This window comes from Lissotriton helveticus, chromosome 1_2 (genome assembly GCF_964261635.1).
Source record: "Lissotriton helveticus chromosome 1_2, aLisHel1.1, whole genome shotgun sequence".
Classification (NCBI taxonomy): domain Eukaryota; kingdom Metazoa; phylum Chordata; class Amphibia; order Caudata; family Salamandridae; genus Lissotriton; species Lissotriton helveticus.
Window position 1 is genome coordinate 151,223,005 of NC_136058.1, and position 25,473 is coordinate 151,248,477.

A 25,473-nucleotide genomic window follows, 5' to 3' on the forward strand; every position below is an offset into this window, starting at 1 on the left:
TCGCCCTGGCCGCGGCGCCACACCTCTTAAGCAGACCAGCAGCCTATTTGAGCGTGTTTTGCTAAGGATGGCCCACCTCAAATGTCCTTTAGTCGCAGTTCATGTGTAGAGGTTCCCAACAAATGTCATTTGCAATACTCCTTGGTGGTTTCTTGTGACTTCTGAAAGTAATGTAAATGTACAGGAATTTATATAGCGCAAATCACCAAGCGGTTTCTACGCGCTTGCTTAGGGAACCCGTCCTGGTATTCCCCTGTGAGATAACCCCGGCAGGGTATCCGCAAGGTGATAGCCAGGAATTTCGCCGCGAGGGGCCGTTGTGGAGATTAAGCAAGCTATTGCCCAGAGTCGCAGAGTGTGAACCTGTGAATCGAGTAGGCACCGGAGCGAGAATTGTCGAGTCCATGGACATTTTAGGACTCAAGAACCCGCCGAGCCAGGAATTGAACCCTGGTCCCGGGCTGATCTCTGCTTCCAGGTCTGCCTCCTCTAACCAGTGAGCCACACTTCTCCACAGTACCATTCTTATGATGGATGTATGTACCTATAACTGAAAATTGCGGCGGAGCTGTACCTGAGGTACTGATGTTTTCTGTACTGGCTGTGAATGCTTTGCAGAACCGCATCAGCACTTCTTTCATAGCACAGCCAAGCCATTGCTATGGTTGTAATATTAAGGTGTTCATGTTACTAGTTATTGATTTTTGTTGCAAGTTATTTTCTTTTAGGTAAATCAATCAAATAATGTTTACATCGATCTCTGTATTAACTGTATTCAGGCCACCTCTGCTTCAGGGCTGTAGGGACGTTCTTCCTGAAAGTCTCGTTGTGGGTTACTCTAGTAGAGAAGGCGATGTGGTGTCTAATTCGAGCTGCATTCCTCTTAAGAGAGGCTCGAAGCTCTGGCCAGTCCTTTATGGGGAGCATTTTACTTTTTGACTGCAACAAATGAACATTACTCATTTGTACTGAACCATACTCAAGTTTTTAATCTAGTTAGTTGCTGCTAGTGAATCCATATTTTTTTAGTGTTTTTTTCAAGCTTCATAGTTGAAAGACCATGGTGCTGGGTAAGAGGATACCGTTACATTTGAATATCTAGTTTTATCTCTGACGGCTGGCTTAGTAAATATTGATTAAAGTTTGAAAATATATTTATTTATTCACCCAACAACGCTTCTGTTCAAAATTTTATTAGCAGCTTTTTTAGGCTGTCCTCTTACACTAGGGCTGAGCACTAATCTTAACCACAGTGCCTCTCATTCCCACTCAATGCGATTACTTGTGGAGATGGTAGTAGATTTGAAAGAGCGGCGCTCTGTTGCTTCTAGGCGCCCTCCAGCATAACCTCTTGCCGGTAGCAACCTTCTGATCTGTAGAAGACTTCTCCAAAGCACGTAAGCCTTTAATTAGCCCGTCTAATAGTGCCAGCATCCCCCCTCCCACAACACCCTAGTTTATTATGTCAGGCAGTCCTTACGTAGAGTAACATCTGCCGTTTAGCTGGCCTCTTGGCACACTAGTCTATCCTGGATTAGGAGAACATCTGGTGGTCTGATTGCAGGATGTTCCTTTAGGTATTTGGCTGGGGGGGGGGGGGGGGTGGAGCAACAGTGGCAGTTGTCTTATGAACACCCTTACCTGTCTGAATCAAGTCTATGATAAATTAGCGTACACTGCTATTCATTTGAGTATTTTGAAGTTTAATGGAGACTTGTGTCTGTTGGCTCAAATGTCTTCTTGGTGGTTGGTGGTTTCTATACAGCTGTACCATTTACAGACACCCCACCGACCCCCTCGCCACCCATGCCAAAAACAGCTGTATCCCTACCTTGGAAGTGCCGATTCCCACCTACTCTAAACCCCGAAGGCCACAACTGAGAGGAACGTTCATAATCTGGTATGGTCACCATTTGGTATGGTCGCCCTGTTTACCTGGGTGTGCCATCTTCTGAAATGTAACTCCTCTGCAGTTATTATCAGCGTGAAAAATGTATTTTCTTTCGATGTCCACCAAGTTCGTTTTCAGAATACCATCTTCTAAACTGTATCTCCAACCCTTATTTTGAGCAACTGCATGATTCACCAACAAAGGTCAACTTATTCTTATGTAATAAAGGGTTTTGACTCCACATATATTTAATTATACAGCAATAAATTATTCAGATTCCATCATTCCTTTAAAATCTGAAAATAAATGCACACAAGTTTAAACGATCCTCCATAGCATCAAATATTTGTGAATGCCACATAACAGCCTTAACATTTCTCAATTTCTATAATTTGATACAAACACATGCAAATATCACGGTGCTTTTTTATTTAATTATTATTGTATTTTTGTGTAGCAACGCCAGGTTACTTGTCTATCTCTATGGAGATTGCAGCGTACAAAGAGACATGTGATTAACAACACCTAATACAACAAAAACGTGAATAATTACTTATTTTGATACTTGAAAGAAGTGTGTTTGGAGCGGTGTAGCATTTGCAAGACATCTATAACAGCTTGGTGATTTCCTCACGTAGTTGATGGCTTGCCAGTATAGAACACTCCTCAACCCAAGATTGTTTCTTGAGGCTGAAATGGACTATGCCTCTTTACTTCAGTATAGGTAACAGTGCAAGATATGTAAGCTGTCCTGTTATGCAAGACACTTTAACTAGACTGATGTTGCTGATTACATTTACAGAAAAACGTGCTGCTCTGTCCTGCGCGCTCAATTTGACAACACTTGCATGGACACAGCGTTGTCGCGTCAACAGCGTGGGAGCTTTTCCCAGAAAATCGTGCATAACACCAACACTTCATATATTCAGCCATACAGTTCTGCCATGCAAACACATGGTTAGGCTGAAGACCGTCACACAAGCTCTGGCTTGCATTAAATCCGACCAGGCAACCTGGCATGCAAGCTCCGGTGTGCTGCATTTGGACATGGCAATGAGGCACGGTAACTCCTGCTTACACCATATCCGACTATGCATTAGTTTGACCTTTTAGTTCTGCAAATGGTGCCTAAAAGTCTGATTTATTAGAAAAATTTGGGTCTAATTCAGCATCGCATATTTTTTTGACCGGGGGCGGAGCAAGGAGGTTTTTGGATAAGACCACAGTTTTAAATATGAGTTTACAGCCAATAAAAAGAATATGTCCATAAATAAAAAGACAACATTCATATATCTTCAGCTTTCTTGGTCTTCATGCTGGCTGAGTGTAAGCGGACTGTTTAGTGGCCTGTAAGCGGGACTGCTTTTGCTGGTGTTGCAGGATAAAGAGGACCAACTGTTGGTAAACGTGGGAGATGTTTCAGTTCGACGCAGCCAAAGGTGAGCAGATATACAGCCTTTGACGGAATGAGGATGTGCATACTGCTGGGCGGTGAGACTGTTTCCTAGGTGGCGGTGGGGGAAGATTGGGTAGATAGACCTGCATTCTGTGAACTTTGCATTTTACTTTGAGCATTATCCTGCGACCTTATACAATATGTCATTTGTACTAATAAATCTCAGTACGATTCCAAGTTATTGATCTACTCTTTCCTCCAACATGGTTTCTTGTAAACTTGATGTAATATACTCTGAACTTTACTTTGTATACTGATTTACTTTACTCTGCGTAGGGGTGATTTGAGCTCAAAAGGATTGAATAGTGTATCATGTGCAAAAGATACCATCCTGGGCATGTTTGAGTTAAAAATAGATGCACTGCTTATGTGTGGAGCACAGAGACATAACATTGGTTAAATTAGCATGTGTAGTTGCTGATGAGCTGCCTGACCTTGACAGAGCGATTACCGATGTAGAATTCTGGAGTGGATGAAAGATAGCCATTAGTATGTGCTAATGTTGGGCTTTGTTGTGCCTGTGTGTGTAAATCCTCTCAAGTGAGAGCGACTTCAGGGATGCCAAGCGTTCAAGTAGTCCTCTGTCTTGAAGGGCTCTCAAGGACCTCCCGGCTGTTGCTGAGGATGTGCCATACAGCTGCGGAACCTCATGGCTACTGAAAGCATTCGATACAAACATGAACTCCAGAGCATGTGATTCCAATTAACCAGCCCTCATCCCCCAAAATATGGTTGCCATGTCTCTAAATTTCTAAATTCTGTTACGTGGAAGTGGATATGTCATCTGTCCAAGAACAAGGTGTACTAGAGGCGTACAAGTGTTGAAAGTTGGAGCCTGGTTAGCATTTTTTTGTAACCAGGGTACGACAGGGCAGTCCTCTACAATCAATAGTATACGTCAGTTCTTGGCTGCCAAGGGGTATGGGCCTTCTTAGACTGTAGCTAATGAGTTCCTGAACTTCTAATGCTTTTCCTCGCCAGCTGCAAAATCAGTAGTTTAGCCAGGCTAACCATTAGCAGTCTGTAATTAAAATAAGGGCCTGTTTTGCCGTCTGTATTGTTCCTTATGCAATTGAATGATCTGTACGCACATCATTTTTCTCATAAATCCTCAACTAATAAGCTGCATTTTAAAAGCAGCAGTTTCAGTTCCTTCGAGTAGATCAGCCTTTGTCACTATTGTGTTGACTTCCATAGACAAGCAGTTTGTTTATCTTTGGAAAGTAGTTGGATTGAGTCTGGTCTACTTCTAAGTACCGATATCGTTTGCCTTAAGAAAATTGTTCTAGTTTCTCTTTGAACTGATTAAAATGGAACATTTGAGTTTGTCTGATGGGCAGTAACCCTCGAAATTCAGGTGACCTAATCCGCTCAGCAAATTTATTTTAAACTATAAAAAAGCTTCGTTTTTCAGAGCCACTTATTTGCTTTGAAGGTAAGCTATAATGGAGAAGCACAGACCAGTTATTGTTGTCCTGACAAGTACTTTGCATAGAAAATGAACTAATTAATCTTATACATTATATACAAATGATGATAACTAGAGTGACAGGGGGTCCTGAAACTATACCAGGAAGTTTGTGTTCAATAGACAAGATGTTTTGTGACTGCAAAAGGCATGTTGAAAAAATGTGTGAAAGGCAGATTGTCAAATCTATTGGCTTTTACCTGGGAATAGTTTCGAATATTTTGTAATTTGGGTCGGATTCAGATGGCCTTCCTAGAACTATTAAATGCAGATGCTAATATGAGAGATGGCTGAAATGCCTTGACTAAAGGAGCCCAGATCAACAGACCACGTTGATCTGTTTATGGCCAGGTGTAGACTGTCTTCAAATAAAGCTAGCAGAGACTCTTTTAGGCTGAGCATGGCTACGTGCATTGTTGTGACAAGTTCATTCTGTTTTCCTACATTTTCCCACAACATAGCTTGAATCTTTCAAGACTTTTATGTCATTTATGGTGGTTGAAAAGTAATGTTTTGTTGCTCTTTTGTAATTAATTCTGTATTTGCCATTGTGTAGATATTCTCTGTGCTTACTTTTGGTGGACAGGACTGTAATCCATATTTTTAACGATAAGACAAAATGTGATTAATATTAATCAGCTGATGCAATTGTGGCTAAAAGTTCGATGTGAGGCTCGGCGTTTTAGAACTTTGTGTCCTAGTGTCCCTGAATGTAATGCAATAAAGAGACTCCCAGAAAGGCAGCAGATCTCACTGCTGGTAGTCAAGAAAGCATTTACCCATAACTGGAATTAATTGAATTTACTACCTATTCCTGTGACTGGAAGAATGCCTGCATGCACTATCACCGTTACTTTCATGTTAGTGTAACGCAGGGCTCAAAAACACAGAAGTACAAATAAACGTGCACTGGGTATCGAGTGCCTGACCCTGCGTTGTGGATTCAACTGCCGATTCCCCATTCTACCTTTATTATAAGGCCATTCAGGGTCCCTTATCTATCGCCGGTGTTTCGGAGTTCTGCTAGTTACAAGTGTATAAATTCAGAATTGCAAAGTTTGTAAAAGATGTATCAGGACTGTGGGTAATGCAAACATACTGTTTTTTAGAGTTGTTTGTATTGGGGGGGTCATCCACCTTTTAGTGCATTTCTCTGCAGATGCGTTGTGGATTCAACTGCTGATTGCCCCTTCTACCTTTATTATAAGGCCATTCAGGGTCACTTATTTGTGGGTAACTGGGGGCCTTTGACTTGCCCCTCTCGTCACAGTAGTCTGTCTTTAGTGTCCTTTTCTGGATTCCCAGACCAAGTACTGCCTCCTGAGTGAACTTCTTTTGACATGTTCCCTACTTTTGATCACTTACCATAGCTACTAGTGTAACCGTTAGCTCCTATTTTTGCACCAGCGCTCTGATCTCAGTAACCCCGTGAGACATGTCTCAAATCCAGCTGCCAGAGGTACGTACTATTAATATTCCATTAAACTCACACTTCACATCATACTCCCAAAGTAAAGATCTATAGAAGGAAAGCCAAACCTTTGTGCCTATATTCTTCTGGTGCTAAAATGTTAGCGAAGTAGTTTATTGTATTCCCATTTCAAAGAACTTCATGGAAATGTTTCTTTCTAAAAAAATAATACCTATCATATCCATATATATTTCTATATCTATCTCCGGTGTTTCGGAGTTCTGCTAGTTACAAGTGTATAAATTCAGAATTGCAAAGTTTGTAAAAGATGTATCGGGACTGTGGGTAATGCAAACATACTGTTTTTTAGAGTTGTTTGTATGGGGGGGGGTCACCCACCTTTTAGTGCATTTCTCTGCAGATGCGTGTTATGATTTCTCTTTACCCCTCAGGGTTAAGGTGGAGGTACATCCGCGTTACTGCAAAAGAGCCCCTCCCATTGAGAGTGAATAGGATTGCCTCTTCTGATCTCATGTGACTAACACTGGTGCCCAGGGACACAGCCCTGGCTTAGGGACCCCCTATGGTCATTGTGGCGCTCATGATCTGCGGCTCTTGTTTTACTGCACTTATGGGTTCAGTCTGTGAATGAGACCAGTGTCTGGAGGGTTCCTCCACATGGGGGCCGTGTACTACTGATGATGCTTATGTCTGGTAGAAGTAAGTTGTACTGTGGTGTATTTCCATTTATAGGGTGTTTCATAAACTTTTACACAACAACCTTAAGTCATGATGATCGACACCTCGTCCAGTCACTGTTCCCCAGAAGTGGCGGTCGTGTCAAACCTGAACAAACTAATTACTCCATTTTTAGATGATTGCAGACTCGTCAAACTTTTTTATGATTAGAGTTCGAGACTGTTCCACTCCTAAAACTAACCCCCAAGGTTGAACGCAAACTAAATTAATATTGTTCTTTATATGGACTGTGTGGATTCCGATTTAGGGTTTTATCTACAGCAGATGATCAGGAATGTAAGTTTGTTAATTTAAGGACCTCTTTTGTAAATGCATTTGAGGTGATTTGACCTCCATTGGACTCACTTAATGAAGAGTTGTTGAAGACTCTTGCTGAAAATCCGTGTTATGGAAAAGGGCCACATAGGAATGCTCAAAGTTTGGACCAGACCTCTGCATTCTGAGCTCATGAGATACTCAACCCAAAACGTTGACCATAGGGTGTGGCTTCTTGAGGGTGAGGGCACAGGGGATAGGTGATAGCAGCTTTTTTTTAAGGAAAAGAGGGTGTAACTAGCACGTTTGCGTGACCTGCGAGAGAGCAGGTCTGCATCTTGAGTTTCGGTGAATGCCTTGTATCCTGATGGCCTTTATGTGGTGGTACATATACTCTGCCTATTACAGAGGGGGGGAGTCAGAGTAAGAAGTGATTAAGCATTGAGCAGAACGTGCATGATATGTAAAGTAGATCTCATGGCCCTTCCTCATGTGTTGCTTTGGTTACTTGCAGAGTGCAGCTGCTGCCCCCAGTCCAGTGCTTGGAAACATTCCCCCCAACGATGGGATGCCGGGTGGCCCGATCCCTCCAGGTTTCTTTCAGGTAAGACTCAAGCTTTTCAGCAATCTTTCCATTCATATCTCATGGCTTTTAAGTTTGTGGTACAGTGCATGTTAGCTTTAGTCTCTTATTGACTTGGCGCACCATGTGACTAGTTGTGACTCTAGCCTAAATGCGGCGACCTTGGAGTAGGCTGGTGGGTATATCGGCCAAACGTTGTTTTAGGAATTCTAGAGAAAATGGATGAGAACAAACCGTATCTATTCGAAGGGAGAACGGTAGAAAGTTATTTGGAGCAACTTCTGCTCGTACAAATGGATGTCACTCGGTTGAACCCTAGACTGCTGTGTTTCATTTTACAGCGTAGAAGAAAATGCTCAAATTGAAGTCTGTTAATGGAAGTGCTGTACCTCTAAACAGCCATGTTGCATTCAATGTTGTGTAGAATGATGATGGTTGTTGTATAGCACTTAGTTTAATTTTATGGCACCGTAGCGCTTTCTCCATCTGGGTACCCCACCATGCTGCTCTGGACCTGCCCTTTGTTGTATGAGTTTGGTGGTGTTTGATTAATGAAGTTATTAAAGACAATGGGAAGTGTTTAGCTTGAGAGTGTGTTTAAGTTTGTGTCGAACATGCTGTTGTCCAAAGTAAGGTCTCGGTTGGGGTCAGGGAGGATGGAAAAAGTATGCAAAGTATTTGGAGTCGCATTTTCCTTTTTTGGACAATGGAATACGCTGCTCCTGACAGTTGGCATCGTATAAAGGATTTCATGGTTGGATTTAAAATTTATGTGCACATAGACCCACTAACATTGGCACCCTCATGCCTTCTGATGACGATAAAAGCATTAATTGTTCACTACAGATCCTCAATGGATATGCACCTGTCTGGCCGCATTTTTGTCAGAAGGCAGTGGGCATTTGGGGAAGACAGCAGGGCAGGTCCAGACCTTAGTGCGATTCTGTGGAGTTTCTCCGCTGCGCTGCCAGGTACAGCGCAGCTACAAGAGGCTTCTGAACAAAAATTTAAGGGAACCACCTAATCAGATCGCCTTACAGAATGAGAAGGCTGTGCCTTCACGTGAAGTATTTGTTCAAGGCTTCCTCACAAAAGTTCACAGTAGCACTGCAAAGCAAGTGAAGAGTGGTTGGGTTCTTGGAGCACTATAGAAGTGTCTTCAGTCCGACAAACTTACGTGTAGGGTATTCGCCACAAAAGCTGATAAAGGTGCAGTGTAGGAGAGAGCTGAATGCTCTGGGATGGGGGACGACCATTGGGCAGCGCTGCTCCACTCTCACACTACACCGCTGGCTCCCTGGAAGTGGAAGCAAACTGTCTGCTTGTGATAGCTAGCCGATCTTTCACCTTTTTTCTTTATCGCCTCAATGTGTGTATTTATTTGCACTATCTTTTGTTTGCATGAACAGCAAGAGCAAAGTGCACCTCCCGAGGCGGTGTGTGTGCGTGGGCGGGATGTGTATATTCCTGAGGCACTCGTTGCGGTGGCAAAGAGGGAGATTGCGGAGTATTTTGAATTATTTAGACACGCTCATGGCACACTAGGGTTTTCTTTCGCAAATCTGAATGTTGCTGTTGACTGTGTTGTGGGGTTGGGGACAAGCGAAATAACTCAAGATTTCTTAAATATTACAAACATTATTCTAGTTATGCACTAGGTAAACTCGGCACACCTGGCCAGTGGTTAGAAAAGGGGTAAAGGGGGAGCGCAGGGCACTTGACCTTCCTTTTAGACTTATTTGAAGAGCCTGAGAAACCACACTTGTCTGTGGCCCACTTGGGACCATTGGCTGCATGTCTTTCAATGTCGTATCTATTGATTTGTTTTGCACAACACCATGGACCAGATTGTCTAGAAGCATAGTCTACCCCCTTCCACTCATAGCAACTTATTTGGGTCAGTCACCTGGAGCGTGCAGTGCCCTTGGTGTGTGTGGCCCATAAAGGCCGCTTGTGTGGCACTGTAGCACTCCTGCCTTGCCAGGGAGACAGAAATACATGTTATCCTTCTTGGTGCTTAGTCTGGAATCTGGAAGTGGTGGCTTCCAAGACCTTGCCTTCGTGCTGGTGGAAGGTTTCCATGAGTGGTGTGATGCTTGAGGGTCCTACCATACACTTCAAGATGATGTGCATGTAAGATCCCCTTTGGCCTCTTTTTGTCATGCTCCTTTGTCCGGTACTAGATAGTGTCTTTTGTAACTTTGCCTTACCCCGGGTGCCTTGCTTAGGAGCTCTGGGGATCTGTGCCCCACATCCCTTGAATTTTTTTTACCTGGGAGTGTACAGACCCTTGTGCTGGGGAAACTGGGCAAAGGAGGCCTAGAAGGTCAGAGTGGGAAAAGGGATAATTTTACCTGCTGTAGTTTACCGCGGTGCATTCATCTGACAAGAACTGGCGTGCACGCCATCTTTTATTTGCATGGGTGCCCTCCTGTGTGGGATTCCGCATCTGCATTCACGATTTGGATTGGCTGCCTCTTTACCCACGCTGGAGCGAGCACCTTGCTGACTTGTCCGTTTATATATCTGCATCTTTATCATTAGGACTGGTCTCTCCTGAGCAGTCCGTGAGTTTATAGTGGTGCAAGTGAACCGTGACGGTGTACACACCTGCCTTCTCCGAGTTCGCACTACTGAACGCATTGTGTTAAGTTCTTCTCCTGGCTTTCCATTTCAACTGGCTGAGGGGGTGGGTGGACGACTCGCTGTCCCATTACCCTAGCTTATGTCCCTTCCCAGACTCTCCCCAGTGTACTGACGGAGCCGCCCGTCCAAACACGCACGCACGCACACACGTACACATGCATGCACGCATTCATGCACCCTGAGGGCGGGCTCGCGAGACCGCTCGTGGTCTTCGGCCCATAGTTACAGTTAGTGTCTGTGTGGAATCTTTGACTGAGAGTAGATTAGGCCCCACTCTGCGGCCTAGGCGTTCACTTCCCTGTGCCTCAGCACGACATCCAGCATCCCACGCTTGACCCTAACCTCTTTTAAGTGTTACTCACACGCAGTCCTACCGGCAGGCGCCTTGAGGCGATTCATTGGCGCTGCCTTATGGAAGAGTTTCCCTTCAGGGCAGTTGGATTGCTCCTCTGTTCAGGTAAGAGGGGACCTGGAAAGCGCTGGGGGCTTCAGTGAGGGTTTCGCGGGCCGTGAGTCCACGGGGGGAGGACCAGAGACGATACATTGTGTGGCGAAGCAGTGACTCAACGGTGGCTACGATTCTAGGAAGGCCACGTTGTCGAAATGACTGTAAATGACGTCATCACCCATCCATCACTCTATTTTTAGAATTACTTCCTGGTAATGGCCGGCATTGTCTTGTAAGGCAGAAAAAAGCGAAGATTGCCAGGGCACACGGTCCGTTAGCTTACTAGCTGCTGGTTCAATATTTGACATTTTCTGTTAGCTGCAGTGGGCGGGCTGAATCGTCATGTCCGAGGTCTTCCGCAGGGGGGCGCTGTCCTGGCGTATGCAGATAGTTAAGACAAATGCCGGCGTCGCGCGCTATATTGTTGGTCTGCTGACCTGTGGAACTTCGTGTTCTCTCTCTCCTTTCCTGGTGCTTTGTTGCTGAAGTGTGTGGACGCGGTTAGTGTGGGTGCGCGCAGGATTCGGGAGGCCAAAATGATCTCAACTGAAATACAGAATGACCAACTTCTTAGTGAAGTTCTGCTCTCGCAAGTTAGGTTTGGCACGTGGCAATGAACGCTGGCAAGCACGTGCCCGCCAGGCTCTTGACTTCCACAAGATGGTGGCGCCGAGGGTGCCAGGTAGACACTGCGTGTTTGCTCAGTGACACAGCTTTGTGTTAGCAAACATACAGTTCAGCTCCCGCTCTGCTGCTGTTTACACACCACGGCAGGTTTGTAACAAAGCAGATTGCGGCAAGCCACGCTCTTCCTGATGAAACCCACCCTTCCTGAAAGAAGCAGGCATAGCGCCTGGAGTGCCAGAGGACAGGCAGCCATGATACTTGTTTTTACCGTTTCCCCTTTTCTTTCGTGGATATTTCAACCCGCACACCGTTTGCCTGCAGAAGGATTCGTTCTTGTTTTCCAGCACATGTATTCAAAATAAAGAGAAGTGGGTGCCCTGCCAGCGCGTGGCCGGCCTGCTCCTCTTAATCCTGCTAGCTGCTTCTGGGCGCCTGCCTGGAAAGGATGTATGGGGTAAAGTCTACCCAACTGTATGTTGCATTATCCTGTAAGTTTCAAGGCGGTACGCCACCATATAAAGAGAACAGACCTTAGGGTTCCTTCATGGAGGCACAACACCCTGATTATGTCGTGTTTTTTTAATCATTATTTTCGGTGTTTTATTCTTATACTACACAGGAGCAGGAATTCAGTCCCTAATGCTGCTTGTGCCACCCACTTTATTTTTTATTAATAGCTTCTTTTCTTGCAGGTGTAAGGTGTAAAACAGAACGTAATTTTTTTTTTTTAAACACTTCATGCATAACCATTTCCAGGGCAGTGGCTCTCTCCTATCGTGTATCTACACATGGAGACATTCCAGGCTCCTTGAGCCATCCTCTGCTGCTTCTCCAAGTTAGAATGGAAAGCTAAAAACTAGGTTAGTGCCTTAAAACCACTCACGGCCTCTCCTTCGCTAATGCCTTTGTTTGCCAGAGTTCCTTGTTTCATACCAGGGCTATAAATTCAGCAGATGGAGAGGGCCTGTCGGATCTTGGGTGGACGAAGGCCTGGAACACTTGGAGCAGGTTCCATGGTGCTGGTAGAAGGAAGACGAAGCTCAAAGAGAGCCTGCATGGTTCAGAAAGGTGGAGAACTGAGGTGGACCAGTATACAGAGGGTAACAACCAAGGGCAGCAATATTTAGGGTTTGAGGGCACTCGTATGCACTGCTGGCCTCAGAGCACACTGATAACCAGGTTTCAGGAGCGCACCTCCTTTCCCACACTGATGTGAATAGTTGCTAGTATTACACTATTACATACAGCTAGCAACGTCATATGCTGCTACTGCTACTCTACTACTTTTGTCTATTACAAGATCTTTCCAATCTTGAAATTTGACCAAAAGGGGGTATTAATTTGCACAGGAAATACGGCGCCTGGAGTGTATCGTATTGTGGATTAACACATAAAATCTAACGGTGCAACAGGTGAGGGAAAAACCCCTAAAACTTTCTGATTGGAACCAAAGGGTCTTAAATACATAAAGTCCAATCCTGTGCACACGCGTGTGTGTAGTTTGGAAGTCTGATCCAAGGTTGAAATCAAAACCAGTCTAGTCTTTAAGTGAGAATTCTTTTATCTTTATTCCAGAGAACACCACAAGGTCCAGCCAACACGTGTTTCGTCGTTGGGGTAATCACCCTCGACTTCTTCAGGGCTGTATGGCTTCCCAACTGGCAGTTCTATGCCTAGTATCCGGTTCTACTTCCAACACGGCTAGGTCTTTCCAATTAAATAATCTTGTATCCAAAAGAATGTAATTCGCCAATCTTATAATCTTATAGAGGGCATATAAAACAACAAATAAAAAAAGATAAAACACAAGAAAAATAATGATCGCCCACCGGAGGGTAGGTGAAGTGACCTAAAGCGATGGTGATTGGGCCCAAAACAGTGGAGGATGACGCTTGAGAAATGAAACTACAATAGTCTTAATAAGGCTGAAAGCTCAAAGGAACGGAATCGCAATCCTGAGGGGAACAACATGAAAGATGCAAGTGGTTTGCATGATATAAAGGTGAAAGTCTGGGAACACCGGAACTGTTTGGAAAAGAAGTAATAACGGGACTATATTGAATTGTAATTGTAAAAACTACAACCTCCAGAAGGCTAAGGGGCGACATGAACAATTACCAGGAAGTGATGTAATATGCTTTTCAATGTGTATTCACCCTGGGGCCAGGTTGATCGTGAGCAAGGGAGAGGGCTCCCGAAACGCGTAGATCTGTGTTTGCCTGCCATATTACCTATCTGAAGGCTGAAAAAAGAATACAAAAAGTAAAATAACTCTAGCTCGTCCTATTTTATTCACTCTGTGAAGGGTGGATTGTGTTGAAATTGATAGCGGCCTGGGTCTGCTGCAAGGAGAATGAACCGACGTGAGAGCGCTGCAAATACCCGGCGGAAAGGAACCGAGTGAAGGGATATATATATATATATATATATATATATATATATATATATATATATATATATATATATATATATATAAAATCATGGTATCAGAATAACTCTATAGACATGACACAATATGTGTGTATTTTATATTTGCTATTATTAATTATAATGGCTCTCACTTTTGTAATAAAAAATATAAAAAAGTATTGCATTTTGATAAATGAAAGGTGCAAGCCAGGATAGAATCCATGACCGGGGCATCTGGTCGGGGTAAAAGCCCACTGTGCTCCCTTATGAGTTGCAAGTAGAAGTTAGCCTATTTGAAATGCTCCCAGTTACTGGGCAGATTGTAGATGTGTGTATGTCATTGTCTCCCAGTACTAGAGTTACACATATGGTGAAAGGAAGAACCTATGATTTGATCTCTAGGCTATAAGGTACATAGCTGATAGTTGATCTGCTAGTCAAGGATTCATCAGCTGGTAGTGTTTAAAGCTCGGGGTGTGTGAGGAGTGCCCTTGGTGCAATGATGAGTATTTAGTGCTCATATATAACCTTGGAATTTACTTCTTGAAAACACAAGAGTGTGTAAGTCACCTCATTACATCTCCCTTGGTTCCTGAACTCCATGCTTGGTCTCCAGTCACCTGTGCTGGATATAGCAACTGCTTGCGGAAGTTTAAGCACTGATCATGTGGTGCAGGCTCGGAGACTAAGGCCGTGTGCTCATCATCCAGGAGTACATCCTAGAAACAATCCCATCAATTTGATATTTCTAAAAGCAAATGTGACGTTTCGTTTCACTGAATGTTCAATAAATGCTCGAAAGTGCGTTGCTTCTTTTGTGGTAACAAAATGTTTTTATTTAATATAAACTCGTTACAATTCTGCTTGACTGATAGAATTAGAGTAATATCCTAAAATAATCTTGACCCAAACGAAAGGAAGTGATGAACAGGGAGTGTAAAGCAAGGTAACATAATTGTATTCATGCCACCTCATCATATTCTTTATTGTAATCTTAAGGAAGGGTGAATAAAATGTAGACGAATTCTCTTTTGGCTCCGGAGTAGTGTGCTACTCGTGGAAAAACACTTTGGATCCTCGTCCGGGGTCTAAAATGGCATGGGACCAAAGTAGTAGTTTTGAGCGTCACCATAGGAGGGCAATCAGATTTGGACCACAAAGGAGTGCAAGATGCAGCTTGAAGCCTCCAAATGGGGGTCACTTGAGAGCAGTGTAAAGAGAAACTACGCAGTTTACTTACTTTGACAATGTCATCACAGTTAAAGTATATTTATAAAACCACAGTTTACAGCATTTATTTGTAGATCTAAATCTTGTAATGGGGATTTTAAGAGAGTAATTTAAAATGTATGTCTAAAAAAAGCTTCTTGAAATGTTACAACAGGCAATGAAAGGGCACCAAAGGACTAGTCATTCTACATTTTCCACATACACGTAGCCCATGAGCCCGCTACCTTCAGTGAGTAGGTTGAACGATGTAAGTAATACCTTTATACCCATTAAACCAAGACTAGTTTTTATTGTGTTGGTTGTATTCACCGAACTTCTGTGTGCAAACCCTCATAGGTGCTTAGTAGGGAACCCAGACTATTTTGTTGGTGCAAATCTCAAACTGTTATGTCCAATAGCAGTTGAACTCTTCACCCTCTTTTTCTCCACTGTGGCACCTGCCTAAGCTGATAGTTGGGTGAAGGCAGTTTACAGCTCCCTGGACACCTCCTTTTGCAGTTAAGGCGGCTTCTAGGAGTTTCTCCAAGCAGCTGCGCCTTTGTTAGCTAAACTACAGTTTTGGGAGGTTGAAAGTCCTTTTTGTCAGACTAGTGGCTTACTGTCCTTGCCCAATCAGGGTCCCGTCGTCCTTATGACCTCTTCCTGGGCTGATCTGTATGCCATACTATCCTGATCTAAAAACACGGATCATTTAGCAGCTCCAAACCACTTTTTGCGGGCATGGTCTGAGGCTACACAACTTTAGACGCTCGTCTATGAAGGGGCACTTTTTAGTTGGAGTCTGGGCAGCACATGCGCTGCTCTGCGAGCCATGCTGTATTGGAGTATGGAATAGAAGCTCCACCCACTCTCCACCTATATTTGTCATTGGCTTGTGTCATTGTCATTCATAAATACTTGCTTCTGATTCATTAATAGACTTGTTAGTCCCTCCTTAGTACCGCCTTGTCTTCATTCATAACCTCCCATGAGGACTGGCCCTTTTACTTCGGTTGTTACAGATTGAAAAAAGACTCACAGTGTAAGCACTATTTTATGTAAATAGTTTCTGCTACTGCACGCACGACATGCTTTCCTGCAACATTCAGCGCACCATGCCAATGGCGGCAGCTTCCTTGTATAGGTCTCCCATTTACAAGAGTTTGAGCTATTGGCATTACTCATGGCAATGCCTTTTATTTATGTGTTAATTATCAAAACATGCAAATAAAAGGCATTGTCATTTACAATGCCAATATCTTAAACTCTCTCAAATGCGAGACCTATTGCATTGCAGATGCTTGCTATAAAATGTAATGAACTGCATTTTACTGTATACTTTTTAATTTACAAAAATACCAAACCTCTCTTTCATCTAATATCAACTTCCTCTTAGGGGACACCTCTGGAAAACAGAGCAGAAGTACCTTTTTACCACTTTGATGTGTGCTTTTACATTATTGTGCCATTTTTATCCAGGTTTAGGGTTAACCTAAACAATGCCTGATTTCTAGAATTAAAAGTAATTTAAGAACACTTGATCACTTACTGTTTGAAAATCATGGTTTGGCCATGTGTCCTCATATGGGGTTATTCCTGGCTTATCTTTTTAATGGCCTGTTCGGCAGTGCCAAGTGAGTGGAGATGGGGACTTTTTCACCATATTGCTATGAATGCAAGCATAGATTCTATGAGCGTGTGAAATGGCAACCTTTGCCTAGTCCGAAGAAGCATTGGCAAAGCCAGTAGGTGCATCACAGACTGCCAGTTTTGTCAACGTTTGTTTTGGCATGCTTTTTTATGTAACTTTGTTAGGGGATCTGCAGACCTTCAACAAAATATTAAAAAATGGTCGATTAAAACCGAAAATATCAATTTGATCTCAAAAAGCACACTTTTCCATTGTAGACTTTGGCACTGAAGGGAACTACTTTAAATGTGGATGTGCTCTTGTGAAAGAGCACGATGCCGCCGTTTATTGTAAAGGTAGCCAATCAATGGCTGAGTAACCTGGCTTAATTGCTCCATATTGTATGCTGTAGTGAGCAGAAGTAAAACATTGAATGACGCAACACACTCGTGGATTAAGTGGGCAGGTGAAAGTTCAAGTATATTATACACATTTTTTGTAAAATCAAGAAGTCTTGGCTAACAATCAGACCTGAAATGGCAGCAAAATCGAAACAGATCTGTTACAAGAGCACCAGCAAAATCCTCACTTAAGGATATCAAATATTTTTTCGGTCTTAATTCCATTTTTCGCAAAGTTTGCCAACAGATGAAAAAAAGATGTAAAATATTGCAGGGTGTGTTCTTTGGTGCTAGCCCAGTATTTGATTGGTTGAGATCAGTAATATTTGGATTTCCTAAATCAAGAGTTTTTAAACAACAAAAAGATCCAATTATTTTTTCAACTGTATCTGCAATCCTTGGAGAAACGCATGTTCTATTTAAATTTTTTGTTTTGCATTAACATTAAATACAATATGGTAAAAAGTATGTTCCCATAGAGGCACAGGCATCATTTAGAACAGAAATAGGGCACCGAGGAATATTTTTGTCGTGGGGGTACAGCCCACGCGCAGTGCCTGCTGTCTAAAGTCATCGGTGAACCTTGCATTCATGGTGTCCTAGTCTGTAAACTTGGCAGCACCACGAGAAAGGGGTGCTGGGGCCTTCCTTCGCCCGTGTTGTGCTGTGTAGGTCTCCGTAGTACCTCGCCGTGGAACAGCTGCCCCCCCCCCCCCGCTGCATGATGTGTGGGGGGGGGATACCCCTGAAGGTGTAAAGTGCTGTACATTAAACTACATGATGCGAATTGACATACTTCTCTCTGTGTTTATCTCGGCTTCGCGCCCCTGACGATATACCACCACCACCACCACCACCACGTGGCTGACTGATGTCCGCAGGGGGCTTATCTAATCTTCGTTCTCGCTCTGTCTTCTGCTACCAGTAGTCATGGAGCTCGCAAAGCTTAACTACAACTGGAAGTACAAGGCAAGTGCAAAGAAAGATACTCTAACCGGTCGTGGAGTTGAGATTGTCTTGCTGTTGCCTGTAGTACCTTCCTGGATGAAGCATTGATGCTCCCGGTACCCTACAGAGCATGTCTTGCACTGATGATTGAGAAGGGCGTTACCCATAGTACATTGTGTCAGGAGGGTACACCGATGCCCATTCATACATGTTTATTCAATCCCCTCTCCCACCAGTGTCCGCTACCTGCTTAGGTGGGTAACCTGTAGCTCAGACCCCATGTTTATTCAATCCCCTCTCCCACCAATGTCCGCTACCTGCACAGGTGGGTTATGTGTAGTTCAGACCCCATGTTTATTCAATCCCCTCCCCCACCAGTGTCCGCTACCTGCACAGGTGGGTTATGTGTAGTTCAGACCCCATGTTTATTCAATCCCCTCCCCCACCAGTGTCCGCTACCTGCTCAGGTGGGTAACGTGTAGTTCAGACCCCATGTTTATTCTATCCCCTCCCCCGCCAGTGTCAGTTACCTGTTCAGGTGGGTAACGTGTAGTTCAGGCCCCATGTTTAATCTATCCCCTCTCCTGCCAGTGTCCGCCACCTTCTCAGGTAGGTAACGTGTAGTTCAGGCCCCATGTTTAATCTAACCCCTCCCCTGCCAGTGTCTTTTACTTGTTCAGGTGGGTAACGTTTAGTTCAGACACCATGTTTATTATATCCCTTCCCCCGCCAGTGTCAGTTACCTGTTCAGGTGGGTAACGTGTAGTTCAGACCCCATGTTTATTCTATCCCCTCCCCCGCCAGTGTCCGTTACCTGTTCAGGTGGGTAACGTGTAGTTCAGACCCCATGTTTATTCTATCCCCTCCCCCGCCAGTGTCAGTTACCTGTTCAGGTGGGTAACGTGTAGTTCAGACCCCATGTTTATTCTATCCCCTCCCCCGCCAGTGTCAGTTACCTGTTCAGGTGGGTAACGTGTAGTTCAGACCCCATGTTTATTCTATCCCCTCTCCCGCCAGTGTCCGCCACCTTCTCAGGTAGGTAACGTGTAGTTCAGACCCCATGTTTATTCTATCCCCTCTCCCGCCAGTGTCCGCCACCTTCTCAGGTAGTTAACGTGTAGTTCAGACCCCATGTTTATTCTATCCCCTCCCCTGCCAGTGTCCGTTACCTGTTCAGGTGGGTAACGTGTAGTTCAGACCCCATGTTTAATCTATCCCCTCCCCTGCCAGTGTCTTTTACCTGTTCAGGTGGGTAACGTTTAGTTCAGACCCCATGTTTATTCTATCCCCTCCCCCGCCAGTGTCCGCCACCTTCTCAGGTAGGTAACGCATAGTTCAGACCCCATGTTTATTCTATCCCCTCTCCCGCCAGAGTCCGCCACCTTCTCAGGTAGGTAACCTGTAGTTCAGACCCCATGTTTATTCTATCCCCTCTCCCGCCAGTGTCCGCCACCTTCTCAGGTAGGTAACGTGTAGTTCAGGCCCCATGTTTAATCTATCCCCTCCCCCGCCAGTGTCCGTTACCTGTTCAGGTGGGTACCGTGTAGTTCAGACGCCATGTTTATTCTATCCCCTTCCCTGCCAGTGTCCGTTACCTTCTCAGGTAGGTATAACGTGTAGTTCAGACCCCATGTTTATTCTATCCCCTCCCCCGCCAGTGTCTGCCACCTTCTCGGGTAGGTAACGTGTAGTTCAGACCCCATGTTTAATCTATCCCTCCCCCGCAGGTGTGTCTTACCTGTTCAGGTAGGTACAGTGTAGTTCAGACACCATTTTTATTCAACCCCCTCCCCGCTGCCAGCCGCTCAAAAGGACCGTCGTTAGATGCACAGCCTTACCAAACTTGACACATCGCATATCTTCAGACTAGTCACAACAAAGGCTTTCATTGGTTGTAAAAGGTCATCTCTACTGGTTTTGTTCATGCTTGCTATGAAATGTTTGTTATGCATATGGCCATCGGTGTATATAAAAATAGAAAAAATATGCCCCTGGAAAGCCTGATGTCAAGACTGCATTTGAGTATCTTGCGCATCTTATAAAAGTTAAATGAATCTTCTGCTACCCGCTGGGTGGCTTAAATAGCTCTTTGCCAAATCGAAGGAGAAGGTGCTGGCTTGGGGGGAGGGAGGATAGGGGGGAGATCTTGGAGTGGGGTATGGGAAATGTGGGGTGTGTGTCCATGGCGTGCACAATGTTTGTTTGTTTTTGCGGGACTCTGCTGGACAGATTGCAGCCCTGGGTAGGATATGTTGAGCGGTGGAGTTGATATATGTATAAAATGCAGTTGATTTCAGTTTGTTTAATGGATAGTGTGGGCTTCATTCTGTATACTGGTTAGCAGTTCGAAGTGGTGCAGGCCAGGAGCAAGCGCTATACAAGACATGACATATATAAATAACCCCGGCATGTGGTAAGATTTGGGCAGAACCCCGAAGAACCGTGCGGCCTCTCTGGCTTGTTGTACATCTCCTCGAACAAAGAACAAAAGGTCACCACTTAAACAAGCTCATTTTTTATTGTTAAGTCGGACAGCACCACAGCTAAAGGTTAAAGCATTACCGACGTGATGTCCCGTGGGTCATTTACATATACAGTGCTGTTAAAATATATTTTTCTCCTAAATCCGAGCTCCTTGCCCAGCAGACGAACACTCACTGATGAAACGGAAAGTTGCACATAAATCAATGTCTCCTGGTGTGTTAGCCATGCATCAGCAGCTATCGCAAGAGATGCTGAACCCCACAGGCCCTGGTCTCTCGGTGCTCCTTTACTGCCCCCTGGTGGAGGCAGGCTGGAAGCTGCAGTGATCTGCTTCAGCCCTCTACTAAAACACAATTCTGCTTCCTGCTTTTCATGGCTGTTGGGAAAATAGCAGATGGCTGATTGGAAATGGCTATGGTTGGAAATATAACTCTAAAATATGTATGCTAACATGGTGGAATTTTATTTGCAATGAACATAGAATTTCTACTGTTTCATCTTAATCATTGTCTCAAAAAATCAATTCTGAATTTGTATGGTTACCTTTTACTAATTTCCTATCTGCACATTCATCTCTAGTATAATAACTATTTGACTATTCCCTTTCTCTCTTTCCTCATTTTCTTTTCTTCTCTTCCACTTCTTTCTTTCTTTCTTATATTTTTAAAATTATATAAATAACTGTTACCCTAATCTTTTTTCTTTCTCAAGGTATTACCTTACCCGTTGTATTTTCTAACATGATATTTATCTTCCTTATGTGATATGTATCCTTGGTACTTTCTTATTTCAGTCAATAAAAAATTAATAAAAAATAAAAAAAAAGCCAATCCGCGGCAAATTCCTGCCTATCACCATCCCCATTGTTGGCCCCGTGCGTGTTCTCTGTGCCTCCCAGATCAAACAGTTCAGTCTGGCCATTTTAGTTGTGTTTCAGTGCTGCTCTGTAGGGAGCAGTGCTAATCTCTGTGCATTTAGTTTCTACTGGAGCCGTAAGGAAGATTGTTTTTGCAGTAAGGCTACATCTTTGTTTCACAGTAGCCTGTTAGTTTTCAGCGTGTCCACCTACATGGAAGTGGACTTGGCCTTGTATCAACAAATTAATGCTTTCTGCCTACCCATGGGCCATGTCCTTGCTATATCCCGATCATGGAGTATGTTCCTATGTTTATACGTAGTGGTATATATACAGTAAACCTAGCTGGGGAGCTGCAAAGGACTGGACAGTGGGCATGATGCCAGAGTCACGATTAAGGATCGCTCACAGCTTGGCAGGTAAGGTGTAGTGCCCCGTAGGGTTGCTTTAAATGAGATTAGCATTTTGTGCTGTATTGTAACTGGAGGTAGCAGTTCTGATGTCAATGGGGAAGTTGTTCCACATCCTTAGTGACTAGATAGACCATTAACCTGTTCGGTGCCGATGACGGCTCCCGGCCGTCATGAGTTACGGTGGGCATGTGCTGATGACGGCCGGGTGCTGTCATGACCACGCCCGCGATCGGAATGTCCAGCACTAGCGCGGAATTCCGGCCGCAGCCAAGGTGTTAAGAGAGCTAGACAACCTCTTATGTGTGTCAACCCTAGCGCCATACAAAATACAATCCTGAAGAAAACAAATGTAAGAAAACAATGTTAAAACACCGGCCAAAGTGGTGCAGTAAATCTCAGATAGTTCTGCTGGGCTCAGAAATGTACTTTTGTATGAGAAGGAGCATTGGATCTGGTTAATGTCCATGCCCGGGAGATGTAATGTGCATAACTGTTGGACAGAAGCTGGCCAGACAATCCAAAAATGGGGCCGTGTCCAGGTGACACAGACTTACTGAAAATGCTCTGTTTTTTGCACTTCACCTTCTAGTCCAGTGTCAACCTTAAAGAATTGCCTTAACTCTCACGCTTTGGATTAGGAGATCAGGGATGGCGCGCTGACACACCTCAGCTGCCCTTCAAGCAAAAGGTCCTACTGCACAAGATCATTCGAGTATGTTTGCTATCAGATCCTGTAATTCGGACAGACATAATGGGAGATGTGGTTCTCTTCTGTGTGGTTTGACAGACTTGCCTTGCAAACGGAAAATATATACTCTGTCGTTTGGTTGTGTTGTGCTGTTGAGTGTGGGAGATGGCCCTGTATGCCACGAGCTGTACAGTACCGCCTACTTATACTTGGGGTTTGGCGTTTGTGGGTGCGTACGTTTGGTGAAATGAGATAGGCGTAGTTCTCCAGTATTAGGGGTGTCTTTCATAGATTCACATGCCTGAATCATTCCCCGTCGTCGGAGTGGGAGTCTCACGGTACATAAAAAAGCAATAAAATGCCATAATAACATAGGAAAAAAACAGTAATTCACAACCAGGAAGTAAAGTAGCCAAAGCTACAGGAGAAAAAACTTCCACACTCATGACTATCCTAGTCATTTTGTATAGTCCAAACTACAGCCAATCAGGCGACAGCACCCACCAGAATGTTCTCCCCAGAGGCTCAGGCTCTCAGATTTTCTACCGCACGTCGTGTGAAAGGGAGTCTCCCTGAGCTCTGCTCAGTTTCTTCTCTTATTCCAGTTGGATTACTACTTTTCAAGTATGCATGAGGAGATTGGTAGTAGTGTATCCAAAATGGATAGACCCGCCCATACACAAATGAAAGTGAAATAGACACAATACTGGAAAGAAACAATTTTAGAAAATTTTTATAGTTTTTTTAAAGACGGAGTGCTACATAAACCACTATCCCCCACTACCAAGAGGGATCAATGTCAATCAAAAGAATGACAAATGTACAGACAAAAAGAAGGGGTCAAGGAGAGCACGATCCTAGAACACATATAAACAGAGACTAGTAGGTCATATAATGTCCACAATATCTAAACTGTGTATATCATATATCGTCGTCGACGGCGCCATCTTCAACTCCTTCGTCGACGAGGATCTCCATCGACGCTACATCTACGTCAACGGTAACATTTTCATCTCCTAAGCCTCATATGATCATGTCGACGGCGGCTTCTTCGCCTACTATGGTCTTTGTTTCTGTCAGACCTCTCTCGTCGACGGCGCAGCTTTCATCCGCCGTCGTCGGCGCATCGTCGTCGACGACCTCTTCGTCGGTGCCTTCTCTTCCGTCGACGAAGAAGCTACCGTCGGCCGGCTCGTCGACGAGTTCCACTCCGTCGACGACGATTCCATCGTCGACAAAAATGATTCCGTCGACGAAGGCCGTCCCGTCGACAAAGTCTGTTCCGTCAACGAGTTCTATGTCGCCGACGACACCAACACCGTCGACGGATCCTTCATTGTCCATGTCGACGACGACCTCGTCTAAAGCTAAATCCACTGCAACGAATCCTTCAGTGGAACCAACGTCAACGCCGCAACTATCCTCTTGTACCACCTTACAGGTCTGGTCACCTTCTACGGTTTTCCTGACGCTCAAACAATCTTTGCTTCAGAGACGTGGGTCGACCGTGGAGCTCTCACCCCTGCATATTTCTCCACAAAGGATACCCCTACAGGTGCCTGAAAAATTTTTGGATTCTGAACGCAGTGAAGAAGACTCGGACATTGGGGAAACCTTTGGCACAGCTACTAGTCCATCCGAGTTAAATATCAAGTATCAAGAGGACGAACAGGATGATCAGCAGTCACCTGAACATATGCTGTCCCCTGTAACTGATGTCCCTGCCACGCAGGTGCCGATCGCATTGCTCACCAACCTCCAATACATGTTGGATGACTACTACAAGAGGTTCCCACCGTCAGAATCTACAGGCTCGGTGCCTCCTACACCTGCTACGGAAGCACCTATACCAGAGTTTCAACCAATAAAGTCTCCTCCATCTCGGCCGTCCACTCAGCCTGCGGATCAACAGCTTTCAGATGAAGAAGACCAGAGAGAGGAAGGCGAAGTGGATGATATGTCGGAGTGGGATGAATATCAGGTGCAAACTCCCTCTCCATCACCTCAGGCTACCTCGGACTCACCACCTGTTGATGTTGGTGGTTTCCACCTCTTGATGGAACGGGCTACTAAGCATTTCCATATTGATATGGAGCAAACGGAGCAAGAATGTTTTCTTTATGACTTTAAAGCCCAGCCTAGAAAACAAGTCAAATCCATACCGATCATTGACTTTATCTGGAAGGAGGGTATAAAAGTAATGTCTATTCCAGCATCCATTCCTCCGGTCTTGCCATGCATCGAGAAAAAGTACAAGGCACCTGCAAAGTCACCTGCGTGCCTTATAGGACCACCAAAACTGGACTCAGTTATCATCCAGGCTGCGCAAAAGAGAGCTAGAAATCCTTCATCTACAGTTGCAGCCCCACCGGACAGAGATGGCAGGCGATTGGATGCCATTGGGAAACGCGTTTCAACGATGGCAGCTACCACAGTCCGGGCTGCTAATTCTTTGGCCATCCTGGGCAGGTATGACCGGCAGATGTGGTCGGACATAGCTCCGTACATAGACCCCCTTCCTGAGCCTTCTAAATCTGAAGCGATGAAGATCTTGCAGGAAGGACAAAGAATCTCAGAGGAGATTGATTCGGCGGTTGACGTCGCCTCAACTGGTTTCCGGCAGCTAGCTGGTGCTGCTGTTTTGCGTAGGCAGGGGTGGCTACGATCTACTGCTTTCCGTCAGGAGGTACAATCTAAGGTATTGGATATTCCTTATGATGGTGAATTTCTGTTTGGCCCACAAGTTGAAGAAGCTCTACAAACAATAAAGAAAGATACGGAAACCGCGAAATCCTTGGGTACACTTCAATTTCGCAAGCCGCCCTTTCGAGGAGCGAAAGGACGTGGATCGTTCTCAAACAGAGGTGGATACACACAACAATCTTCCTACA

The 25,473-nt window shown here is 44.5% G+C and overlaps 1 protein-coding gene across 5 annotated transcripts in view; it reads left to right on the top strand.

Annotated features, from left to right (window-relative positions):
- Window positions 1–25,473, top strand: part of SSBP3 (single stranded DNA binding protein 3) — a 315,215-nt gene that overhangs the window by 158,953 nt on the left and 130,789 nt on the right. For 4 of the 5 annotated variants that reach the window (XM_078670343.1, XM_078670332.1, XM_078670351.1 and 1 more), the window contains exon 5: window positions 7,755–7,844. In XM_078670343.1, the coding sequence (XP_078526469.1) occupies window positions 7,755–7,844 (90 nt within the window). Of the gene's footprint in view, window positions 1–7,754; window positions 7,845–10,792; window positions 10,927–25,473 lie in introns of those variants that run through there. The other variant, XM_078670367.1, reaches the window with a different exon arrangement.